The following is a 22,325-nucleotide window of genomic DNA, read 5'->3' as shown; positions in this document are numbered from 1 at the left end:
ACTCATTTAAATAGATGGATTTCTTGCCTGCCAGGATGTTTACATAAAGCTGTACACAATCCATGCTGGAGAATGTGTCCGAAACCCTCTGTTACAATTTTTTAATTACGGAACAGATCTTTACTCAGCCTCCTCCTTACACGTTAGTATGTTGGCCTATTGTTTATTTTTACATCAACCTGCATGTTGATAAGAAACCAGGAAGTCATTGGCTGCACCGTCGTCAAACGTCGTAACCTTTCTGTCCTTTATACACAACGTCACAGCCTTAAAATGATTTCAACACCTGGTATGTCTTCGATATTGTCAGAGAGTTGCTTTCACACAGTTCCTTCGTATCCCTGTCAAAAGGAGCACAGAGGTCAGTGCAGCTACTGGAAGTGATGTGACCCTGTTACATCACAGATTTTCATCTATTCTCACCTAAACCACACTGTATCACTCAGGTAGCTGTGATATCAAGGATTATCAGAGTCAGAGACGTAAAATTGAACCGTGAGATACTTACAGGAGACAGCTGCTGCTGCTGCACACAGGTCGGACCATGTGTTGTACACTGGGGAACGGGTGAGCAGGATTCGGTACAGCTGACCTAGCTGATCATTATTTTATTTACTAAAACACGACATTTAATTTTGACACGCAGGCAGGACTTCGAATTTTTATTATTATTATTATTTATTGGTTTGATTTTTTAAGTTGCATGTTGCCACTTTTCTCTGTATTCCTTCTCACGGGTACCACAGACGTTTAGAATTATCCTCTGGCAACATTAGGTAGTTAATTTTCTTTGCTTACTGGAGTTCAACACTTGCAGTGCACAGTCATACAAACACACACACAGACACACTCAGCTTCCAGGTCTTTCTTGGCTCCCGTCCCCAGTTAAGTTGCATTTCCACCTGTGTCCTGCTGATGCAGCTGGTGAAAAATATCCCATGCCAAGCGTACTGTTATGATGATACCTTACATACCACATTTTGTTTGCCAAATTTTACTTTTAATCGCCCTCTTTCTGTGATGCCAGTGTAATTATAAATGAATGCGCTGCAGAGAGGTGGAACATATTAGGTGTGATGGAAACGATGCATCAGTGCGTTTCAACAGGCTGCCATGGATTTGCTGTTTAACTGAAATGTGATGTTGATACCTACTGTACATGATGTCAGAATGGCTTTCAGGTCTGTGTTAAGGTCAGTGAAAATGTATGTTTCTATCTATGGACGTGTGTCCTTTGAGTCATAACATTTTCGTACAAGGTTTTGGCGTGATGACCACCACTGTTTTTTCCATTCTGAACAGGCTTGATGTCGGAATCGCTTTAATAAGGAGGAATGGAAAATATCTACCAGTGCACAAACTCACATGGCTTACACAGCTACAGTGTCCACTGGACTCTAATGATGGATGTGCTTTCATTATCAGAATCGAAGCCAAAACAATTGCAAAGCACCAAATGTTTGCAGCAAAGAACATGTTGATACTAACAGAGCACTGAAAATAGCTGCAGTTCTGCATTCACGAGCCAACTAACCAGGGGAATTATGATTCTGGTTTGTTTAATTGCACACATTTTTTTTTTTTTTTTTTACAGAAATGATTTACTCATGAAGAAAGAGGAAAAAATGGAAACCATTTCTATTTAAAATATCTGCACTCAAAGCACCAGGCAAGCAAAACAACCTGTATTTATTGCCCCTTGTCTCAGAAAAATATTTGAGCAGCAGCCCAACAGGAAAACAACAATGAATTGCAGGCAACCTAAAGTGGTTGTGCACAGGCAAGCGAGTTCAGTAAATTTGCTGACATGGTGTTAATGTGTACAAATGATGTTTGACCTGGGTTAAAAAATTCACTTTGCATGTTTTTGACTATCACTATTTGTATCATCAGTCGTTCTGATCTTTTAACCCCACCAAGTTCATGAAGACATCATCATCAAACCCATATACAAACTACAGAGCTGCTAAAAAAATCATATTAAAATGAGTAAAAAACAGTTGTAATAAGGTGATTTAGAAAACCTTTATTTCCCTGACAAAATTCAAATCACTTATCTGTGAAATTCCTGAGTATGGGAATGAGCAAGGATGTAGGCTTTTACTGTAAGTGCAGGCAATAGAAAATAATTTAGGTCTGCCATCAATTTAACACAGCATATATTATATATAAACAATAGTGAATAGGTTCATGAAGACTCATTGTTTCATTCTTGTGAACAAAATCAGTTTGCATCTGTATAGTCGTAGTGTCACTAAAAACAATTAAATCCTTGAGTTCATATGGTTTCAGCCACCCCCCCGGCCACTTTATGATGCACTTCAACAAAGACATTGTGATGTGGAATGGATCAGTAGAAATCTGTCAGCGATTATCTTTGGCTGGTCATCCTCGTTGCGAAATAAGGAGTCATTATCAGACTCATCGGATAAGCAGATGTCGACAAGCTGCTCCGAACCGAGAAGACCTCTCCATTGAACAGTACATTAACACACCATATGCAACACTTTTTTTTTCTTTTAACACAGAAAATCAAAATGTGGGCTGATTTCAGTCAGGCTGATGATTTTATTAAATCAGCTCTAGTTTGTGCCTTATAATAAATCAGCCTTGCATGCGTGGTCCAATTGTAAACAAAAGGCAACAGCTCTAGGCCCAAAATTAGAAACAGGAGACTGGAAACTGCCATCACTGTTAATCTGATTGACAGACTTCAGAATACACAAATTAAAAGCTATATTTAAGTTAAGTCTTTTTAATGCTATTTTCTCATGTCTGTGGCTATATGAGGACAAATCTGTTTGAGAAACAGAAAATGCTCATATTTCATTGTCAGTATAATGTATAAAAATAAACGGTTTGATTTAACAAAAATAAAATAAAATAAAATAAATAAATTTAAAAAAATAAAAAAATAAAAAAAAATGGACTGGCCCTTTAACGGATTGGCAGCACAGGAGCTGCAAAAGGGTTAAACAAAGGGGATTTTGGAACCGGAAGCAGGTCTGTTGTCGGTCCCGTTTCCTGGATCTAAGGGTGGTTCTGTCATCATTTAGAACCCAACCCACCCTCTCACCCCCACACCCACCTCCCTCCCGTGGTGCCGTTGAGCAAGGCACTTAACCACAGTAAATAGGTGTGATGGGAGATGCAAGTGTGCAAAAGTCACGACGTCACTGTGCGTTCACCTGACCTTTTTTTCTCCCCTGAATAAATCCGCCTCAGACGCTGTGTGTGTGTGTGTGTGTGTGTGTGTGTGTGTGTGTTTTTCCAGAGTTGTGTGCAGCAGTCTCACCCTGCATGTCGCACACAGCTAATTGGAGTGGCCTCATTTAGCAACACGTCAAAGAAGGACGCGACAACACCGCGTCAGCGCCTCCACAAATCTCCTGCATGGTCTAAACTTAATAGCATGTCAGAGACCACAACTGATGCAACGGGGGTCACAGGGAGCCTATGTTTCACTATAACGAACCCCTCTCCAACCCCGGCGCTGGGACCAAAGCGGAGATTAATGCCCCAATCAGAGATGTGGTTAAATAAGAAGAGCTGTGAACTATATGAGCAGCAGTTTGGATTATCACAAAGCAGCCGACAACCAAAACAAGCTGAGCAGAAATGGGGAAGAAAAAAAAAAAAAAAAAAAAAAAGATCATTTGTGTTTTTGTCTTTTCATACATCTCACAATAGTTTGACGTTTCATTTCTAAAGATGGATGAATTCTCTTTGGCAGATAAAACGGCGAGTTGCTCCAGTGCAGCTCTGGTCCCAGTGGACTACACATGTGGAGGCCCTGTGACCAAACTCAGTGTCTGCTAGAGCCAGGCTAGGCAGGCAAATAATAACGATTTAAAGACAGACTTTTGAGTATGGTCACAATTCAGGATAAGTCCAAATTTATGCTTAATCAAATTTAGAGTTTGATGTTAGAACAGACAATTTAATTTAGATATCAGTCTGTTTAAAGCCATGTTCTGCTGTGATAATTACACATATTTAAATTAAATAATTAATGGCATTTCATAAGCTATATTTTACTTTTGCTGTCTGTCCTGGTGAACCCCAGCTTCTTGCTGAAGCCTAAAAAAAAAAAAAACAATTAAAAAGTCACATTTCAACAGAACCAAAAGAGCCAACTGGAGCTGCAATCACTCACTATGCAAGGAGATTATAAACCATCTTCTATAAAAATCAATGTCTGGATTATTCTTGTATGCAAACTTAGACGTTCACTGTGGGATGGATTGCTCCATTACCCAGACTCTGGCAATGAAATCGTTTTATGGCTGCAAATACGACAGGGTTTTCTTGGAGGCGTTTTGAAATGTCTGCATGCCAATAAACTAAAGTGGCCTTGACTTGAATTTGACCTTTTTGTATTGGGACTCTTCAGCTCAGCAGATGGAGACTGTAGGATGCCATTTTTTGCAAGGTATTTCATGACTTGCAACTTGGGGTGTATAGCCTCTGAAGTTTTTAAACTTTGGAGCAGTTAAAAATAGATATCACATGGCCATCTCTCTTTCTCTCTTGCACACAGGATCACTTTGCCGGAAACCTAATAGTTAAACCCAACTGCAAATGTTTAACTTATCGATTTAGTTCTCAGTGAGTGAGGGCAGCTGGGCATGCAGATCAGAGTGCTGGCAAAAGCATGGGCACCTCATCCATCAAGGGGCATGGATTATAGCTTTCTTCTAATCTTGGACTATATACTCCATGTGTCAGTGGCTGTGAGTTCTGAAAATAAATAAATAAATAAATAAATAAAAATAATAATCCCTCCAGAAGCTGCATCTACCTGTGCATAATATGTTAAAAAAACAAAACAAAAACAAAACAAGGGTGCCATGTTCAGTGTCTCTCTGAAGAGGGAGCTCACCAGAGAAATGGCTCTCAGCTCCAAAAAGTCATTAAGAGGAACCAGAACTTAACAAAAATACAGCCACTACTGGATGAAAAAACAACTCTACTATGTTTTTACTTTTTCCATTATACCCCAGCCCATATCCATTTACTCGTTTTGCTGAACACCCATGTTGTTCGCAGCAGTAACAGACACTCCTGACTTTTAAAATGCTAAAAGCAACAATGAAGAGAAAGACTGAAGCACCATTCTGTCTGCTATCTGATGCGCAGATGAGCTGCAGTGTCTACCTTGGTAACACAAACGTCAGGCTCGGTTTACTGGCCACAAGTGCTGGTGATAAATATTCATGATGCTGGCGCCTGCGCTTTCCCGATATCTGAGTGTTTGTCATTTCCAGACTTGAGCGTAAATACATTTAAAGTGGATGTTGTTTTGTTGTTGTTTTTTTTTTTCCTTTCTATTTGAGCTGGAGTCAGCATCAGATCCATAGGCTGCCTGAGAGGAGACGCGCTGCAGCCTGTCGCCGACTCCTCTCTCTTTACGAGCATTTTTATTTTGGACACCGTGTGTTGGCTCAGTGTAAACTAATACGACAGAAGCATTAAGTGGAAATTAAACAGCACATTCGAGCTTCATGCTTTGCATTCAGTTGCACTGACGCATTCAAGGCACACCGTCTGATTGTTCTTTTGGCTGAAGGCTTGTTGTTTCCCTCCTCAGCAAAAACATGTGCAGGGAAATAAAGAGGAAGATGAATTATGAACTCAGGTCTGTGGCCTTAATCAGGCAAATAACCATCGATCCAAATAAAACTCCAAAATATTTCCAGGAAGATTTTTTTTCCGTCATTATTCCGGGCTGTAAAACAGAATTTTACATTTAAAGGGGTTTTCAAGTTCAAATGATGAATAAACTGGTTTTTATTTCATCCCCACTATCCTCTATCGCCTTTTGTCAATCTGGCATCAGCTTTATATTTAAATACGGTGCATGTGTGTAATTTCCCGCCAGCCTAGAAACCACATGAGCTAGTTTTAACACATCAACTTTAAACTATTTATATTTCCAGTTACATGTGAACATTTTTCTATAAAGCTGCAGAGTGACTTTGTGAAACGAGTTCACACGGCGTGGAGTGCGTCTTTTCTCTAGCAGTGCATCAGTGGAGCATCAGCACTGGAACCTAGATAGATAGTGTTAAATAGAGTCGAAAAAGTCATTTTATTACCATCCTTCATTTATCTCCAAATTTAATAGTCCGTGAAAAGAAAATATGAATACATTTCAATACATTTCAGCAAATCATCTAAGATGATGGGAGTCGTGGAGGATTTTTTTTTTTTTTTTTGGGGGGGGGGGCTGATAAAAACGCCAGGCACGCGCAAGCATTCACGCGCACACACACACACACACACACCTCCTCTGTTGCTGCTGTGTGTGTGTGTTTTTTTTTTGTTTTGTTTTGTTGTTTTTTTAAGATTAAAGTTGCTATTTGGTTGTTTTCGGGTGTGTGGAGCAGTTTTGACAGAGCTGCAGACTGACAGATCGTGGCTCCGTGCACACTGGCAGTGTTAACCATGATCACTGGCGGCTGCTGATGTGATCTCTGCCTAATGGGGCGGTCAAGCAAGCTGCAGCCAGGAACAATGAGGGGCCACACTGACTCCTCAGTTCTCCCTAAATCTACGAAATCCGGCAAACACAGAAAAGAAAATAAATTAGATTTGAAAATTAGATTCGCGAACAATTAAGTAACGCAAACTACTCCGGTTTACACTGAGGAACAACCGCCGTGATTAATCGATTTAATTTGCACATTACTGGAGGGCAAAGTGTTGGATGTTAATTTTGAATAAACAGAAGATGCAGAAGGGGGGTGGGGGTGAATTTACTAATTCTGACTGTCAGCAAAGTTGGGACAGTGCGTTTAGAACATGGTGCAACCTTTAGCTTTAAATGAGCTGTAGCCTCTGAGGCACTCTCTCTCTCTCTCTCTCTCTCTCTCTCTCAAACACACACACACACACTTGCAAATGCGTGCACATACACTCAAGAAACAGTTAAAATTATTTGTGCAGCTAAACTATTTAATACAAACTACACTAAATGCATTGTTATGGTGGAGGGAAGTCTGTTTTAGTCTGCAGCAAATTATGATATTTTAATGCACCCTATATAGAAAAAAGAACCCAGTAGTTTTCACACAGCACTCATGTTGAGATCAACCTCAAACACTAATGAAACCAATAACCTCCAACGCATTGCATTATTGTATTTTTTAATCCTTTAATATAGTACGAAATGTATCCAAACATTTTTTTTGTAAACTAAATTTTACATACGAGCGCATTTCTCCATAAATACCGATCATTTCTAACATGTTACCGGTCCTTTACATGCGGATAAATATGGAAAATTGAGCTACTTACATGTAATAATACTTCCTTTCAGACAAAGCAATTGACAGAGATTTTATATTTATCACGTACATAAACAGATTGACACGGAATTTCAGGCTTTCACTACACGATTTATCGACATGACATTAAATAACAACAATGATACTGTGCTACTCAAACTGGACCTTGGACGAAAATGTTGCACTGAATAGGCTACAAAAGCACATTAATACTAAGAGTCGGTTAGGTCGACGTGTAGACGGTAGTAATACTGAATAATTCACATTTGGTACACAACTATAACATTCTTTTCAATGAAGTCTATTCATCGCAATATTCTTAGAACCATCTCATTTTTCCATATATCTAGGGACCACATTTTCACAAATTCCCTTAAATTGTGATAGAACTATTTACAAAATAAAATATTACATTTTTTTTCCAACTTGCTGAAATCCTTTATGTACAAAAATTCAGGCCTCTACCCGCAGACAGCATGCTTTTTCTGAGCAGTCTCTCAGTAAAAATAAAGACTCAAAGAAATATTGAGGGTGGGGAGGGGGGGGGGGGGGGGGGGGAGTTAAACTTGGTGGCTGTCCTCGCCTCCTTTAAGTCCATGCATTCTCTTTCACTGACATTATGACAGCCTTTCATTGATCGTTTGGGCCTCCCGTGTTTTCTCAGTCCATGTTTCACTGGCTGACTTTATAAAGTCTTTGATCCCAAGCAGTTTTTTTTTTAATTCTGCAGTCTCTTTTTCTCTTTCTTTTTCTTTTTCTTTTTGTCAAAAATATTTACACGTACCATTCATTGAAATTTGACGACAGCGTGCTGTGGCTGGCTGTGTGGTGTACTGCTGAGGCTGCTGGTGATATGGAGCTGCTGCTCTGGTTCTCTGTGGACGGTGATACTATGGTGGGAGGTGTGGACGACTCGTACCCTGAACTGGCCGCTGGAGATGGCTGCGATCCCGGATTGGTGGATTCGTGTACCTTCAACAATGAGAAACACGTTGTGAGAATCATGCTGGCGACGCTGCGTTTTCTCTTGGTTTGTTATGGTGCAAATAGAAGACATAAGAAATGCATCAAAACAAATTAAGACTCATCATTTGACTGTTTTGGACATCTGCTAAATTCTAAAACAAAGCACACCCAAAACATGATTATTCTCATTAAGATCCTAATCTGATTTGCCGGTTGAAAGAAAGGAAAGAAAGAAAGTGTCAGGACAAATTAACTTATGCTTCTCTATTCTGTTTAAAAAAAATAAAAATAAAAGCTGCAACCTCTCATAATATCACACAATAAAAAATAAATCCCAGTCTACACATACACATAACTGCAAATTCACAACTTGAAGATTGCATTTTATACTGTGGTTAAAACAAGGGAACACTGGAAGAGAAGAGAAAAATGAATAAAGTGAGAGCCATCGGGTTTTACCTTCATGTGTTTTCGGAGGGAGCTGGGGTGTGTGTATGACTTGTCGCACATTTTGCAGAGATAGGGCTTGTCCGACGTGTGGACGTGCATGTGTTTCTTGCGGTCGCTGCTGTTTGCAAACCGCCTGTCGCAGCCTTCGAATTCACACTTAAAAGGCTTCTCGCCTAAATAAAGAAAACAAACGACAATGTTCAACACTGAGCGGATTTCCGAACTCCGCATTACACATTATTCCATTGAACATTTTTCATGTGTAAAAACAGACTAAGTTAATAATGGCGAAGTCTAATGAAAAAAAAAAAAAAAAAAGGCAGACTTTTTACTTATAAATTAAGCTTTTTTTTTTTAAAAAAAATCATTGACAGGCAGCTACAGTCTGCTTCCTTATAGGCTGTAAATTCATTTGACTTAACCCACTTACACTGATGAATAAATTCAGTTAATTAAATTTAAATATGCTTTACAAATGACACTTTTCACACAGAATAAGAAGACTATTAAAAAAAAAAAAAAAAAAAAAAAGCCTATGAAATATTTTCTGTCGACACCTGCACTGAACCACATGCCGGTGAAGAGACTCCAGCTGCCTAATAAATAATAACCCGGATCGCATGCATATTTTGGATGGGATATTGTCAGCATGGATTTGGCAGGAAAGAGACGGCCAGTCTGTGCGGATCTTACCGGTGTGAGTCCTTTTGTGAATTTTTAGATTTTCCGAGCGTGCAAATACTTTGCCACAGCCGGGGAACGGACACGGAAAGGGCTTTTCTCCGGTGTGTACTCTGATATGATTCACAAGTTTGTATTTTGCTTTGAATGGCTTTCCTTCTCTGGAGCAGTCCTCCCAGAAGCAGATGTGGTTGGTCTGCTCTGGCCCCCCCACATGCTCCACCGTCAGATGGGTCACAAGCTCATGCATCGTGCTAAAAGTTTTGTTGCACGACTTTTTGGGATTTGTCAGCTGCTCCGGCTCGATCCACTTGCAGATGAGCTCTTGTTTGATCGGCTGCCTCATGTATCGAAAGAAGGCCCCTGCTCCGTGGTGCGCGGCCATATTCATGTTCATGGGGCCATAGCCGTGCAGCTGGGTGGAAGCGTAGTGGTCGGACCGTGGGCTTGTAACGTGGCCGTACTGGTCGGCCCGTCCGTACATGTCCCCCGAGAAGCCCAGCCGCATCTGGCTGTTGACCACGTTGGAAGAGGCATGGCTCGCCGCTTGTTCGTGGAGCCCTGGGAAGAGCAGGTGGCCCGCTGCATCTGAGTGTCCGTGTGGCCCTGCGAAACTTCCAGACGCGAACAAACTGTGCTGCGCCCCGGTGGCGTCCCCGAAACCCCGATTTCTGAAGAGAAAGTCCCTGGTGGAGTTGAAAGCCGCCGTGGAGTAAGAGCCAACGTGGGTCGGGTGGTGATGGTGTCCCAGGGCGGCTGCTGCGTAGCCGGGCGCCTGGGAGGAAAACGCCGTCTGTCCGGAGCCAATATCGTGGGAGCTGTGGTTTATTTTGAAGGCGCCCATCCCATCCGCGAACGGATTTATCCCCAACGCCACTTCTCTCTCTGTGACTTCGCCTGTTGAGTGATGCCGTGAGGAGCCGAAAGTAGTGACTCCTATGGTGGGATACTGCGGTCCTGCGTCCAAGAGCATCTTCAGTCTAGACTCGCCGAGACGACTGAGAGCAGAAATCAAAAAATCACGCACAGATATTCTTCCTCCCCCTCTCTCTCTATCTCTTGGACCTCACTCGACTGAGCAAACTCTCAAATCCACCGATTTTCTGTTTACTTTTTAAGACGCGAGGAATTCCCCTATACCGCTCATCCGATGCACACGCAAAATCATGTATGCATGCAATATTGTCTTTTGCGGTTTATCTTCCTGTGGCGCAACTTTCACCTCCTCAGTCAGGCGGTGAGCTCTAGACTGATAGTCGCAATCATTCCTGCAGATAAATGAATTGAAAAGACAACACAGTCCAGCCCTGATGAATGGGAGAGGAGGGGGGTAGTCATGTGGCCCCGGAGCTGCGCGCTCATTGGCGGAGCACCTTTCCCCCCCAATAACATCCACTCACCAAATAACAATCCACGGTGCAGGGCCCACACTTCTATTGGCCTCTTTGCATCATCAATCCCAGATATTGTGAGATTGCTGACTGTGAATTTGGTTAAAAGGCTGAATAACAGCAAAACAAAAGTTGACAAACACAAGACGACAACTGGCCTTGTGGGAAGTCCAAGCACGTTTTGCAGCCATATACTGAGTTTACCAAGCAAGCACATCTATCTATCTATCTATCTATCTATCTATCTATCTATCTATCTATCTATCTATCTATCTATCTATCTATCTATCTATCAGTTATGGAGAAATGACTTCATCGTCTTTTCCTGGGGAAGTCTTCAGGTTTGACAGAAACTGTGTCCACTGTCACCACTCTCTTTAAACGCCTGTCATTATCTTCCAAGGGAATCCACGCAGTGTTGTGTTGTCTGACTCTTGTGCGTGCTTTGTCGTGCTCTTCCTCGCTTGAAACGCAATGTGTTTCTGCGTCCACTTGAGCTCACACCGGTGGAACATCTGTGCTTTAGATTTCCACATCACCATGCTCACCAGCAACCCCACTTGCAAAAAGAAAAAGGTTACCTTGAATGTATATACACACATATATATATAGGCCAGTATTTAACTTGGATCTACTAGTATCCCTAATGTATCCATCACGGCGTGGCTGTGCCTGTGCAACTTACTCATTTTTGCAGGCCAGTGATGCATAGCCTGTGTGTAAAACGTTGTGGGTTGTCGAAGTTATCAAGTGGGATTTGCGGCGCTCTCTGCAGGAACCTCCGGCTGCTAGAGTTCAAAGCCACATGCACAGACGTGCCATGCGAACCATTAAAATATCTTCTTGGCTACTAGACTAGTTTCTTACAAGACATTCTCCAAGTCAGTCTTGGGAGACCAAGGAAAGAGAGGAAGTTTTGGTGTTCTCAACTTAACAAGTAGACCTACATCTTGATCCGACTTTTTTTTTTTTTTTTTTTTTTTTTTTTTAGGTAGCCCACTACTCTGCTTTACAAAATGTGGATGGATCTTTCAACAGGTGGAGAACGGTAAGAATGACACATCATTGAAAAAAAGGGGAGAGTCAGAACTGGAGGTCATAAAGTCAGACTTGCAACAACTGAGGCTAAATTGGACACTGTGCGCCAAGAAAAGACTTGTTGGTATTATACATAACTTTGCGAGCGCATTTAAAGTTTCTTTTGTGCCTCAAAGTAACTGTTACACATTTAATCCCAATTCGTAAAAGACGCGCCTCAATTAAAAGTCCAATAACAGTTTAGAGTCATGATCCTAATGCGTTGCAGTCATAACCTAATGTAGAATTTAAAATGGCTTCCAGGAGCTATTTAGGATTTACAGAGACAGCAGCGAAGCCAAAACAACAAAAACAGTGTTTTATGAGACCTCTCTCTTAATGTTCAGCTTTTTTGTTTAGGAGCTTTCAGTCCCCCTGCTTACTTGTCTCCAAGAGTGAGTACATGCACAACTTGGACCAGAAATAGCACTTCAAAGTTTTGCATTACGCTGGCGCTGTGATGCCTCTGAAGGCTACAGCTGTGAGCCTCATGAACCCCACGCGTAAAGGCCATTTAATAAACATCTTTTGGATCCGTCATGTCTCAAAATATTGACTCAATTTCTAACGTGCTGGATATGACGCTGTCAGCAAAGATTTTGACAAGTCAATCCAGAGAAATAACCAAGAAGAAATTAATTTCAAAGCTATTTTCTAAAACAAAAATATTAAACAAGTGGCTGGGTGTCCTGTTGTTCAGCATATTCAGTTAATTACTTTGGTGTAGTTACAATATCCGAAAACGACACAGTCAGTCATCCACAACTTCATATTGTGTGCAGTTGATTTTCTTTTCAACATTTCCAAGGGGTTTAAACACTGACGAGCGACTGTGACAATACATTGAGGCTGTAGCCTTACACCCGCACAAGTCAAATAACTTATTAAACACTTACCACAGTGATCAGCACTGTATGTGACCTTCTGTCAGGTCACTTCACGCAGTTATTTATTTTTGTCTGCAAAGACAAAGATGAAAGGTTCAAACCAACCATTCCCCCCCCCCCCAAAAAAAATTGAAGCGTTCGGTAACTCAAAAAAAAAACTTTAAACAATAAAATAATGACTTTATATCACAAGAGTATTTCATGGGCAAGACTAGAAAAATATTATAAATTACCTAGTCGTGACACACAAGCAAATTAGTTAAGATTTTGGCCATGCATGTTTGTTCCAGAGACAGGGTCCACCGTGCTGAGGACGAGGCTGTGTTCCATGTACAGTAACAGCCAAACATTACTCAACATTTTCATGACAACACGTTGAATTTTTTAAAATAGTCCCGCTCGTCGGCTGATGGTTTAAAAAGATAAAGTCCATAAAAAAAATAACACCAGTGAGTGGTGGATGATTTATCAAACGGCACCGCGTGTTGTTACAGCCCATAACTGTTTAGCTCCTCAGCATTCAAACAATAGCAATAAAAGGAATCGCTAAGATAAAGTTTTACACGCTGAAGAATGAGATGGTAGTAACCGATACTCACAGTACACACGTTTTATTTTCAACTTATGTCTGCAACGGCACCACCTCCTGTGACCCTCATGTGCTGCCGTCCTGGGTCTAAAGCAAAATTACCCCGGATCATAACAACAGGTCCCGTCCATTACATTTTTTTTTTTCCTCGGGACAATGGCCGCAGCTTTCCCTATTCACACTCACTACACACACGGATCCCACCGAGCAGAGCACGGAGTCGACACTGTAGTACGCGCTGAGGGGCGTAAACTGCTGGATATGTAAATATGGGTATTTATCAAAGCGCATATTAATGATATGTACTCCGGACTATTTTAAACTTCCACGTGGAGTTTTCCTTTGCTTAAGTTGATCAGTTTTTCCGCTCACGCCGATCTTTAGCGTGCGTAAAGTTGTGCGTAATTTGTGCGTAAAGTTGTCCTTCATACGTTGCAGGGCAAAATGAAGATATCACTGCATTATTTATGATCCTTACAACTTTTATAGTGACAATATACATACTCTTGCAAGGCAGTCTGTTTTGTTATCGCATAATCAAAGTGGGAAATTGCTGTTTCATTGCCGCGCAGCCTTTGTTCGCTGCAACTAAAGAAAGACGACTGTATATCTGGATCAACTTTTTAGGACTTTTATCGTACAATAACCTTTGCATAACAACTATTTTTCTCAAGCGTTGCCTGAGGCACTGCGCATGCGCGCTGGCTGCTTGCTGTCACTAAGACATTTTTCTTCATGTTGGAAACTGTCACCGGTGACGTCAATCACCGAGCTCTGACCAATTAGAGCGCAGGGTGATTGTTTAGCTCCACGGGCTGCTCGCCTACCATGAATCTCTATTCAGTATCAAAGCGTCCTGCTGCTGCCTCTCAACCGAATGGGATTCCATGTAGTCTGCAGATAGACTTAACTTTATAAAGTTTTTTATTTTTTTTAAATTTTTCATTGCGATTAAAATATATTTGTCATCATCATTATTATTTTGCCTGCTGTCAAGTTATTCTAAAATTAGGAAGTAATGAGCGTGGATGCATTGGGAAGCCCCGTGATGGACCCTACGTTTTCCAAACGGAACACGGCGCTGAGATTAGTTGACTTGGCAGGGGCTCACCACCATCACCATCATCACCACCATACCCCTCAGAGCGTGACAGGCTTCCCGGGGTTCAGCAGCCATCCACACTCAATGGCTCACTCGCACCCTGGGGAGATTACTGCGGAACCCCGCCTGGGGCCGAGTCCATTCGGGCCAGAACACATGGGGCACTCCGCGGCCCTCAAAATCAGCCCAGCCCATCATTATCCCCACCACCATCACCACCACCACAATCATCACATGGCAGGCCACAGTGAAGTGGTCTCCAGTCAAACGGGAGCTTTTGGCCCGGTTCAGGCGACATCGGTCCCCTATTCTATGTCTCACACGGCCCAGGCTTTATCCGCAGGTAGGGATTTCCTCATCCGGAGAGATCTGACAGCTCAAGCCATGCCAGTACTGACTGACCAGACTGCAGGTTCAGCCTCTCACCACGGAATGTTTGTCTCAACAACAGGTAGCTATCCCGGACACTATGGTCATCACCCTGACGCTGGGAACCATACCCTCTTCTCCGGACTCCATCACGACCAGCCTTCAAGCGGATCACCGGGTGGCCAAGCGTTGAATGGACAAATAAGGTTAGGACTACCTGGAGAAATGTATGTTAGGTCTGATCACTTGAGTCAAGTGGCAAGCTCCAGGGCTGATCCGTTCTCCGCCTCGCCTTTGCATGGCTACGGTGGTCTGAATCTGAACATGAATCTTAGCGCTCACCACCACCACCACGGAGCCGGTGCTTTTTTCCGCTACATGAGGCAGCCGATAAAGCAAGAGCTGATTTGCAAGTGGCTGGAGCCGGAGCACTCGCCGAAGAAACTTTGCTCCAAAACTTACAGCACCATGCACGAACTCGTAACGCATGTGACGGTGGAGCACGTTGGAGGACCAGAGCAGGCGAACCATATATGTTTTTGGGAAGAGTGTCCGAGGGAAGGCAAACCATTTAAAGCCAAGTACAAACTTGTAAATCACATTCGCGTACACACCGGGGAGAAACCGTTTCCATGCCCGTTCCCCGGCTGTGGGAAAGTGTTTGCAAGATCCGAGAATCTTAAGATTCACAAACGGACGCACACAGGTCAGTAGGTGTATATTCATAGAAGGAAATGCTGCAGAAATGTTGAAATTGCACCATGATGTATAAACTAAATCTATAAGGCTGCATGTTGAAATTCAGCTCTAGGCTTTGCAAAGTTATCCAGACAAGACGTTAGCAATGTTTTGCATAATTTTCAGATTATTGTTTTTATTAGTTTTAATTTGATTTCCTTTGGTTTTACGCATTTGAAATCTAGTCTGATGAGCTCAGGCAATTAATCAATCTGTGCTGCTGAGACATCAGGACGCAACAGCTACTGGCCACCTGTTTGTTATGAGTTGCATCAGTGCTCGCAAGTTTCACAAAGGTTGAGCTTTGGGGATTATGGTACAGCTCACTCAGGCGTTTGACGGTTCAACCTCTTGTTTACACCACAGCACAAAGACTGAGGCCCACGTCAGCTCTTGTCCAAGTAGCTTAGTGCATGCCAGACATGACTGGCAGCAAAGTTGGAGAGGTGCATCTTCACATACAGTAACTGATATGATGATGTGGTGGTGATGATGTTATTTTCCTTCTTTTTTTTCAGCCACTTGTTGCTCTTTTTATTTGGTGCACGTTTCTCTATTTTAACATATAATAGCAGCAATAATAATAATAATCATCATCATCATAATAATAATAGTGGTTGGATTCACTGCATTGTTACATTTAAAGCTACAAAGAAGATAGTGGTTGTATTTGACTTATATGTGTTATATGTGAAGTTACTTGCATGAACTTTATTGACAGTGTGCATGGTGAAATAAAAAGCATGCCTGTGGAACAATCAGCACTTTATAGCCTTTAACCAAAGCAACAAGTTGACAAGTGCACACGGCTAGAATAATTCACCAACAGGTTGGCAGAGCTGACTGCGTCTCTCCTGACTGACGTGTGCACAATGCAGCTGGAACCAGCAGCTGATTTAACTTTAAAAACATAAAATGCCACAATATGGCTGCTGGCCTCTGTGACCCAGTGACGCGCTGTGGAGCTGGAGAGGGAGGAAAAAAGGCCTCAAAATGTCGAGTCAGACTTGTAAATTAATACAATGACTGCATTCGGTGGCTGCATGGCACTCCCCCTCTGCTCCAGTTCTGCACCCTATGTATTATTCATATAATTTGCTCACATTACCTAAGTACAAATCTGTTAAATTATTTCTGTGTGTTGACTCCCAAGGGGCCTGGTCTTTGGTATCATGTTTAAAACCTATCCGAAAGTGTGGTTATGACTGGGGCTGCCCCTGGGGTCTGTTCCTCGACGGTTTCTTGTACTACACTAATATCCTTGATTGGCTCTCTCAACCCAACAGCTGAAGGTCAAATTGATATTCAACCCGCAAGTGTAATTAGACAGAGGCAATTACATATTCTCAAAAGCTTTAATCGGAGGAGAAAAATCAGCAGTGGATGATTTCCGTGTAATTTATTCAGATTGTCTTTTTTTTTTTTTTGCCTTGTCATAATCAGGTAGAAATACTCGTTATTAAGACACAAAATTAGACCCAGTCCATAACCATTTGCTGGATTCAAATAGCAGACAGGCTGCGTTAGCACACAGTAGGTGAAGCCTGGCTGTGGCACTACTTTTCATTTATCATTATTTTCAGTTGGTTTTGGGCCTGCTATGTCTGTGCTCATAGCTTGTCTGTTTTGACGTATGTCTCGATGCATGCAGGCGCCAGGTATAGACCCAGGACAGTGGGGGTTCAGCCCTCCTGTTTGCACCAGACTCAGACTCATGTCAGACTTAAAAAAAAAAAAAAAGAAAAAAGAAAAGTCACAGTCAGGGTGTAAAAGTGTGTTTACTGTAAATACACAGCACACATTTTTCAAAATTGGCACATTTGAAAAATGAACAAAAAAAAGTCATGAAAGTGGCTGTAGCCTGTTTGTGCCTGCTTTTTATTTTTTTTATATATATATATCTTCTTATTTATTATTTATTTATTTCATTTTTGGTCACAGAAACTTGTTGCTCAGCTTATTCTAAACACGTGTTTGGCCATAAAGTCGGGACGGCCACAGTGGCAGTGTTTTTACACACTACACGTTTTGTCTCAAACGCTGTGAAACTGCGAGAACATGCTCTCGTAAAAGGAATGAATACACGCGACGATGCTGCGTGATGAGACGTGTTTGAATCTTCACCTTATTGATTTGTGTGTCACTGTGTCACCCTCGCTGCCAACAGGTGAGAAGCCCTTCAAATGTGAGTTTGACGGCTGCGACAGACGCTTCGCCAACAGCAGCGACCGGAAAAAGCACTCCCACGTCCACACCAGCGATAAGCCCTACAACTGCAAAGTGAGAGGCTGCGATAAGTCCTACACACACCCCAGCTCCCTGAGGAAACACATGAAGGTGCACTGTAAGTCCCCCCCTCCCAGTTCAGGCTACGAGTCGTCCACCCCGTCCCTGGTCTCCCCCTCCTCAGACTTGGGCCGGGAGCCAGGGGGCTCCTCGGTGCTGTCGGAGCCGGTGGGAGCCTCCCAGCCCGCGAATTTAAGTGAATGGTACGTGTGCCACAGTTCAGGTGCCAGCGGCGCCCAAACACCACCCAGCGGGCCCTCCACACCCGACCCCACAGACGAGCCACCTTACAGAAACCCAGAACCGAGGGACGCGTTTTAACCCAATTGGACTCAAACATGGCGCCAGAAGTGACAGAACACATTTTCAGAAGCTTAACTATTAAAAATGGTTTGGCTTTGGTGCCTCCTGTTTGCCTGTGAAGGCCACTGGTCCCTACTTTTTTTTTTTTTTTTTGGATGAGCCACCACACAGACACCCAGAGCCAAGAGACGCGTTTTAACCACATTGGAAGGAAAATGTGCAAACCTTAAAGACGTGCTAACTTCCAGGCACAATAAAAGAATATATTTTCAAACCTCAGCTATTCAGAACGGTTGGCTCAGAGCCTGTGCGCCCTGACGGCCAACTGGTCCACTTGTGGAGAGAGTCGTGTAAATCCGTTAGACTATGTGGTACATTATTGTAGGCTAGGCATGTTGGTGTAAAATTATTTTGTAAATTCCAGTTTTGACTTCAATATGTTTTTATTTATTTTTCGATCTGATATTGAAGGATTTTTGTATCATCGAACCAAAGTGCATGTTTCAATTAGGGCAAAAATGTACATTTGTAAATTTTGTAAGTTTCGATGTGTTGATGTTGATAGTTTTGGAAGGCTCTGTCTCAAAGCAGGTTCCTGCTGATAACTGCAGTTATTTGTACAAAACATTTTATGTTTACAGCATCCCCCCCCCCCCCCCCCATTTGTGCAGAGGGTCAACAACTGAACTGTTTCATACGCCTGCAGTATTTGTTATACAACCGTGAAATTCTCAATGTTTTATCAAAGTGGGCATTTTGTGATTTTGTATCATTGTCGTCAGTTTTTTTTTTTTCCTTTTTGAATATCTGAACTCGAGCGGCACTCAAAATGCGTACCGAATTGCCTTGTAATTTGTGAGTATTTTGAATAAATCTTGTATGACAAAAGTGAAAACGCTGCTGAGCCAGTGGGGTTTATGAAATTTAAATATCTTTTTTTTTTTTTTTTTTTTTTAAAGTCACTTTTTTGGGAATATGTGCAACATTTATTTTATGTCATGTGTTTAAAAATAATATTTCCATAAAAAGAAAAAGAAAAAAAAACACAAAAACTGTTGCTTCTTTTACGCGCAGCTAGTTGGTAAAAAAGTCCAGTAAAAAAAATGTGTCCAAGTCTGGTTTTCAGATGCAGATACAACTGCTAAAATTCAGAGAAATAAAATTTAATGAAAGGTCCTTTACAGATCATTTAAAGGTTTCATTTCCTAAAGTGTTTCCTGGTTAAAGAAAAAAAAAAAAAAAAAAAAAAAAAAAAAAAGAGGAGGACTTAAATTGTGCTCCACTTGTGTTAAGTCTTACTTTCTCAGCTGAGCTGTGGTTTGATGCAGACGTGGGCAGAGTTTGATGAAAGGCTACAATATTCTGATCCAGACTTCAAAGAGCATTTCGTACAAAGAGCCATTTTTTCACGACGGTGAATCCTCATGGTGAATTAAGATTTCTATAGCAATAGCCAAGTCAAACTCAAATGATATGGGGCCAAGTCCGTGGACTCAAAAGCCCGTTCTAAAGAATGTAATATTTGCTTCCCATGGGGTCGGAAACGGTAATCTATGTCCTTTATATTGCAGACTGGGGCAGTATAAAGAAGAAAAATATATTCTTTTGCTCTGGGCCTACTTTACGACAATCAAAGGAGAAGCCGCTAAAACGCAGTTGTCCCACACCATAATAGACTTGCACTGCAAGAGGAGAGAGCTGCTCAATGGATAAATTCAACCAGAATCATATTTTAGTCTCTATACATGTGTCTCAAACTATAAGAGCTTGGCTGTAACGATAAGTCCACGTTTCGACAAGAGACGTGCAAATTGAATATTTCAGCCTTAAACAGACAGATATTTCTTTTTGTAGTAGTGATAAATAATATTAAGCTTGTGAATTAAGAGAAGAAAAAAAAAACTGCAGAGCTCTGTTGTCTTGGGAAAAGTTTTGGCTGAGGGTTTAATTTTTACACCGGTGTGGAGTGAGGCAGAAGTGGGTGGAAACAACGCGACAACACCTCTGATACGTTTCCAGAGTTTGGTTAAGTGCGTGACTGTTAGCTGTGCAGAAGAGGCGCAGAATAAACACTAAACCAATCAAACAGAAGAAGAAGAAGAAGAAGATGATGATGATGGTCATGCCTCTTTTGACACCGGCTCTTGTGCGTAGAGGAGAAAAAGAAAGGAAGGAAGGAAAAAGAAAAAAAAAAAAAGAAAAACAACAAGATAGTTGGATCTCAATTGAAAGTGGGAGTCTTTGAAGTGGAAGTTAATATCAGAGGGATTCTTCTAGGTCGTCTGAACAACGTTGATGACACGGAAAGCCTTTTGTCACCGATTTGTTGGGCTCCTCTCTATTGGGCCGTCTAAAGCTTTTAGTTCCAGTCGTCAAAATGGACAAGACCTAACTGAGTCGCGTAAAAACATTTTCCATTCAGCGCTGAAAGCGAAGGAGAAGCAACATTTAAAGGCTTGTTTCGTTCGAGAAAGAAAGGGAGAAAGTTAAAACAGAAGGTCCGTGCGTTAGGTAATTAGGTATGGCACACTGCGTTTTTTTTTTAAAGCCAAGTATTTCTGAATTTGATCTTTACTGCAGGCGGAGATCAAAGACAAAAATGGCCTCGAATTTATTTGGAGGCCACAAAGAAAACTCAAAAATTATGCACCAGCGCTGCAGAACTGTGCACGTCTGCTCGGCAGTAGCTCAGTGACCTTTACGCCTAATAATTTATGACTTTGACCAAATCTAAACATCCTGTCTTCAGCCAGAGATTGAGCCGGTACAAGCAGCACTGGAAGGGTTTGGTTGGATCCATAGACTTTGCATAAAGTTGAACCACAGCAGAGATAAAACATGACGACTGTTTGCTTTATTGTAAAAGTGAAATTCCCGGCGTGCAGACACTGGATAGCACAGGCAGTCAGAGCTGGGAGAGAGGAGCCTTTAACAACTGATCCCGTTGGGTTCACTCATCGGGGCTTCCCACCTTCAGCTGAGTGACAACCTCTGATCTGATATCAGCTATGGGGTCAAGAATCAAGAGCAGGTGTGTGTGTGTGTGTGTGTGTGTGTGAGTCAGAGAGAGAGAGAGAGAGAGAGGAAGAGGAGAGTGCCTCCACTTGAGCAGCAACACTGCACGGATGCCAGTCCACTCCAAGAAACAAAACAGGAAACTGATGGCAGCACTGGAGTTGCACAGGAAATACATAACCACGTTAATTACAGAATAGATGGTTTAAAAAAAAAAAAAAAAAAGAGAGAGAGAGAGAAAAAGAAAAGAAGGGGGGAGGTTTTGAGCTGCCAAAGCGCAACAAAAAAGAAAATGAATCCATTTCATTTCTTGCAAGGCCCTCTCACCACCACCGCTGCATCCTAAGGCTCATTTGAGTGTGAAATATCATTTCTTTGTAAAATAATGGAGGCGGTAATCCTACTTCCGGAAACTGTCCGGCATTATTGAACAAAGCCCTTTTAATAGGGGGATTAGCAGTCTAGGAGTAAAAGCCTCACTCACCCTCCCCACACACCACCCTCATCACCCCCCTCCACCTCCACCGCGTCCACCCCACGCTGCAACACCACCGTCAGCACCTCCAGCACCAACCAGGTCATAATTATCGGGAATGAATTGGCCGAAATTGGCATGGAAGATAAAAGGAAAGACGGAGAGACAGGTGCAATGGAGCCACCAGGAACAGAGCGGAAAAGCAGGGCAGGGCTTTTATAATACAGCTGACACTCTGGAGACACTTGATTTTTTTTTTTTTTTAACCATTTATTATGATCAACCAATAGAAAAAAAGTGTGATAAAAATGGTCATATTATTAACAGACACATCTCTCTACTTCCCCCGTCTACATGTTACTGTCGTGTTTTTCTTGGTAAAGGAGCATTTCGCCTTTTTTTTTCTTAGACTTTGATCGAGTGCGCAGGAGTGAGGTCAGAAGGCACACCCACAAGTTAACTACAACCATAAAGCTTGTCATGAATATTGAATATTTTATCCCGATCATATCCCTGGTTAGTTTCAGAGGGGCTTTACATGATCACATGGCTGTGATGTATAGGCTACCCCGAGCTTCCGTCGTAAAGATTTATGACAACCTTTAAAGCCAAATTAACTGTATTAAAAAAAAAAAAAAAAAAAAAAAAAGGTGAGCGCACAGAGTTGAGGCAGGTTTAATGCTACACTCCGGCGGTAGCTTTTGTAT

General features: G+C 42.0%; 2 protein-coding genes across 3 annotated transcripts; one reads left to right on the top strand and one right to left on the bottom strand.

Annotated features, from left to right (window-relative positions):
- Positions 1–7,136: 7,136 nt before the first annotated feature.
- zic1 (zic family member 1 (odd-paired homolog, Drosophila)) lies at positions 7,137–10,974 on the bottom strand. Its single transcript, XM_071485089.1, has 3 exons — positions 9,399–10,974; positions 8,715–8,878; positions 7,137–8,261 (listed from the first exon to the last, which is right to left on the bottom strand). The coding sequence occupies exons 1-3, from the start codon at positions 10,357–10,359 to the stop codon at positions 8,064–8,066; spliced, it is 1,323 nt and encodes a 440-aa protein (XP_071341190.1). The 5' UTR covers positions 10,360–10,974; the 3' UTR covers positions 7,137–8,063.
- Positions 10,975–14,028: 3,054 nt separating this feature from the next.
- On the top strand, positions 14,029–19,023 carry zic4 (zic family member 4). Of its 2 annotated transcripts, XM_071485088.1 has the most exons (3): positions 14,029–14,775; positions 14,884–15,507; positions 17,707–19,023. In XM_071485088.1, exons 1-3 carry the CDS (start codon positions 14,349–14,351, stop codon positions 18,144–18,146), a joined length of 1,491 nt encoding a protein of 496 aa, XP_071341189.1. In that variant the 5' UTR covers positions 14,029–14,348; the 3' UTR covers positions 18,147–19,023. The 2 variants fall into 2 exon arrangements, with proteins under 2 accessions (XP_071341189.1, XP_071341188.1); XM_071485087.1 differs by having other exon boundaries at positions 14,029–15,507.
- Positions 19,024–22,325: the final 3,302 nt, after the last annotated feature.

The sequence above is a fragment of the Trachinotus anak genome, unplaced genomic scaffold (assembly GCF_046630095.1).
Source record: "Trachinotus anak isolate AG129_WGS33_773 ecotype Australia unplaced genomic scaffold, CSIRO_AGI_Tana_v1 ptg000009l, whole genome shotgun sequence".
NCBI classification, from domain to species: Eukaryota; Metazoa; Chordata; class Actinopteri; order Carangiformes; family Carangidae; genus Trachinotus; species Trachinotus anak.
Note: the sequence above shows the minus strand (reverse complement) of the source record. Positions and strands in the feature narration are given on the sequence as shown.

Bases quoted from the DNA above. Each gene is read 5' to 3' on its own strand.
- zic4 (XM_071485087.1), top strand. From the start codon at position 14,349: ATGAGCGTGGATGCATTGGGAAGCCCCGTGATGGACCCTACGTTTTCC. The intron at 15,508-17,706 runs GTCAGTAGGTGT...CGCTGCCAACAG, and splicing joins TCACAAACGGACGCACACAG to GTGAGAAGCCCTTCAAATGT.
- zic1 (XM_071485089.1), bottom strand. From the start codon at position 10,359: ATGCTCTTGGACGCAGGACCGCAGTATCCCACCATAGGAGTCACTACT. The intron at 8,879-9,398 runs GTAAGATCCGCA...TTCTTTATTTAG, and splicing joins TCACAAAAGGACTCACACCG to GCGAGAAGCCTTTTAAGTGT. The intron at 8,262-8,714 runs GTAAAACCCGAT...TCATTGTTGAAG, and splicing joins CCCTCCGAAAACACATGAAG to GTACACGAATCCACCAATCC.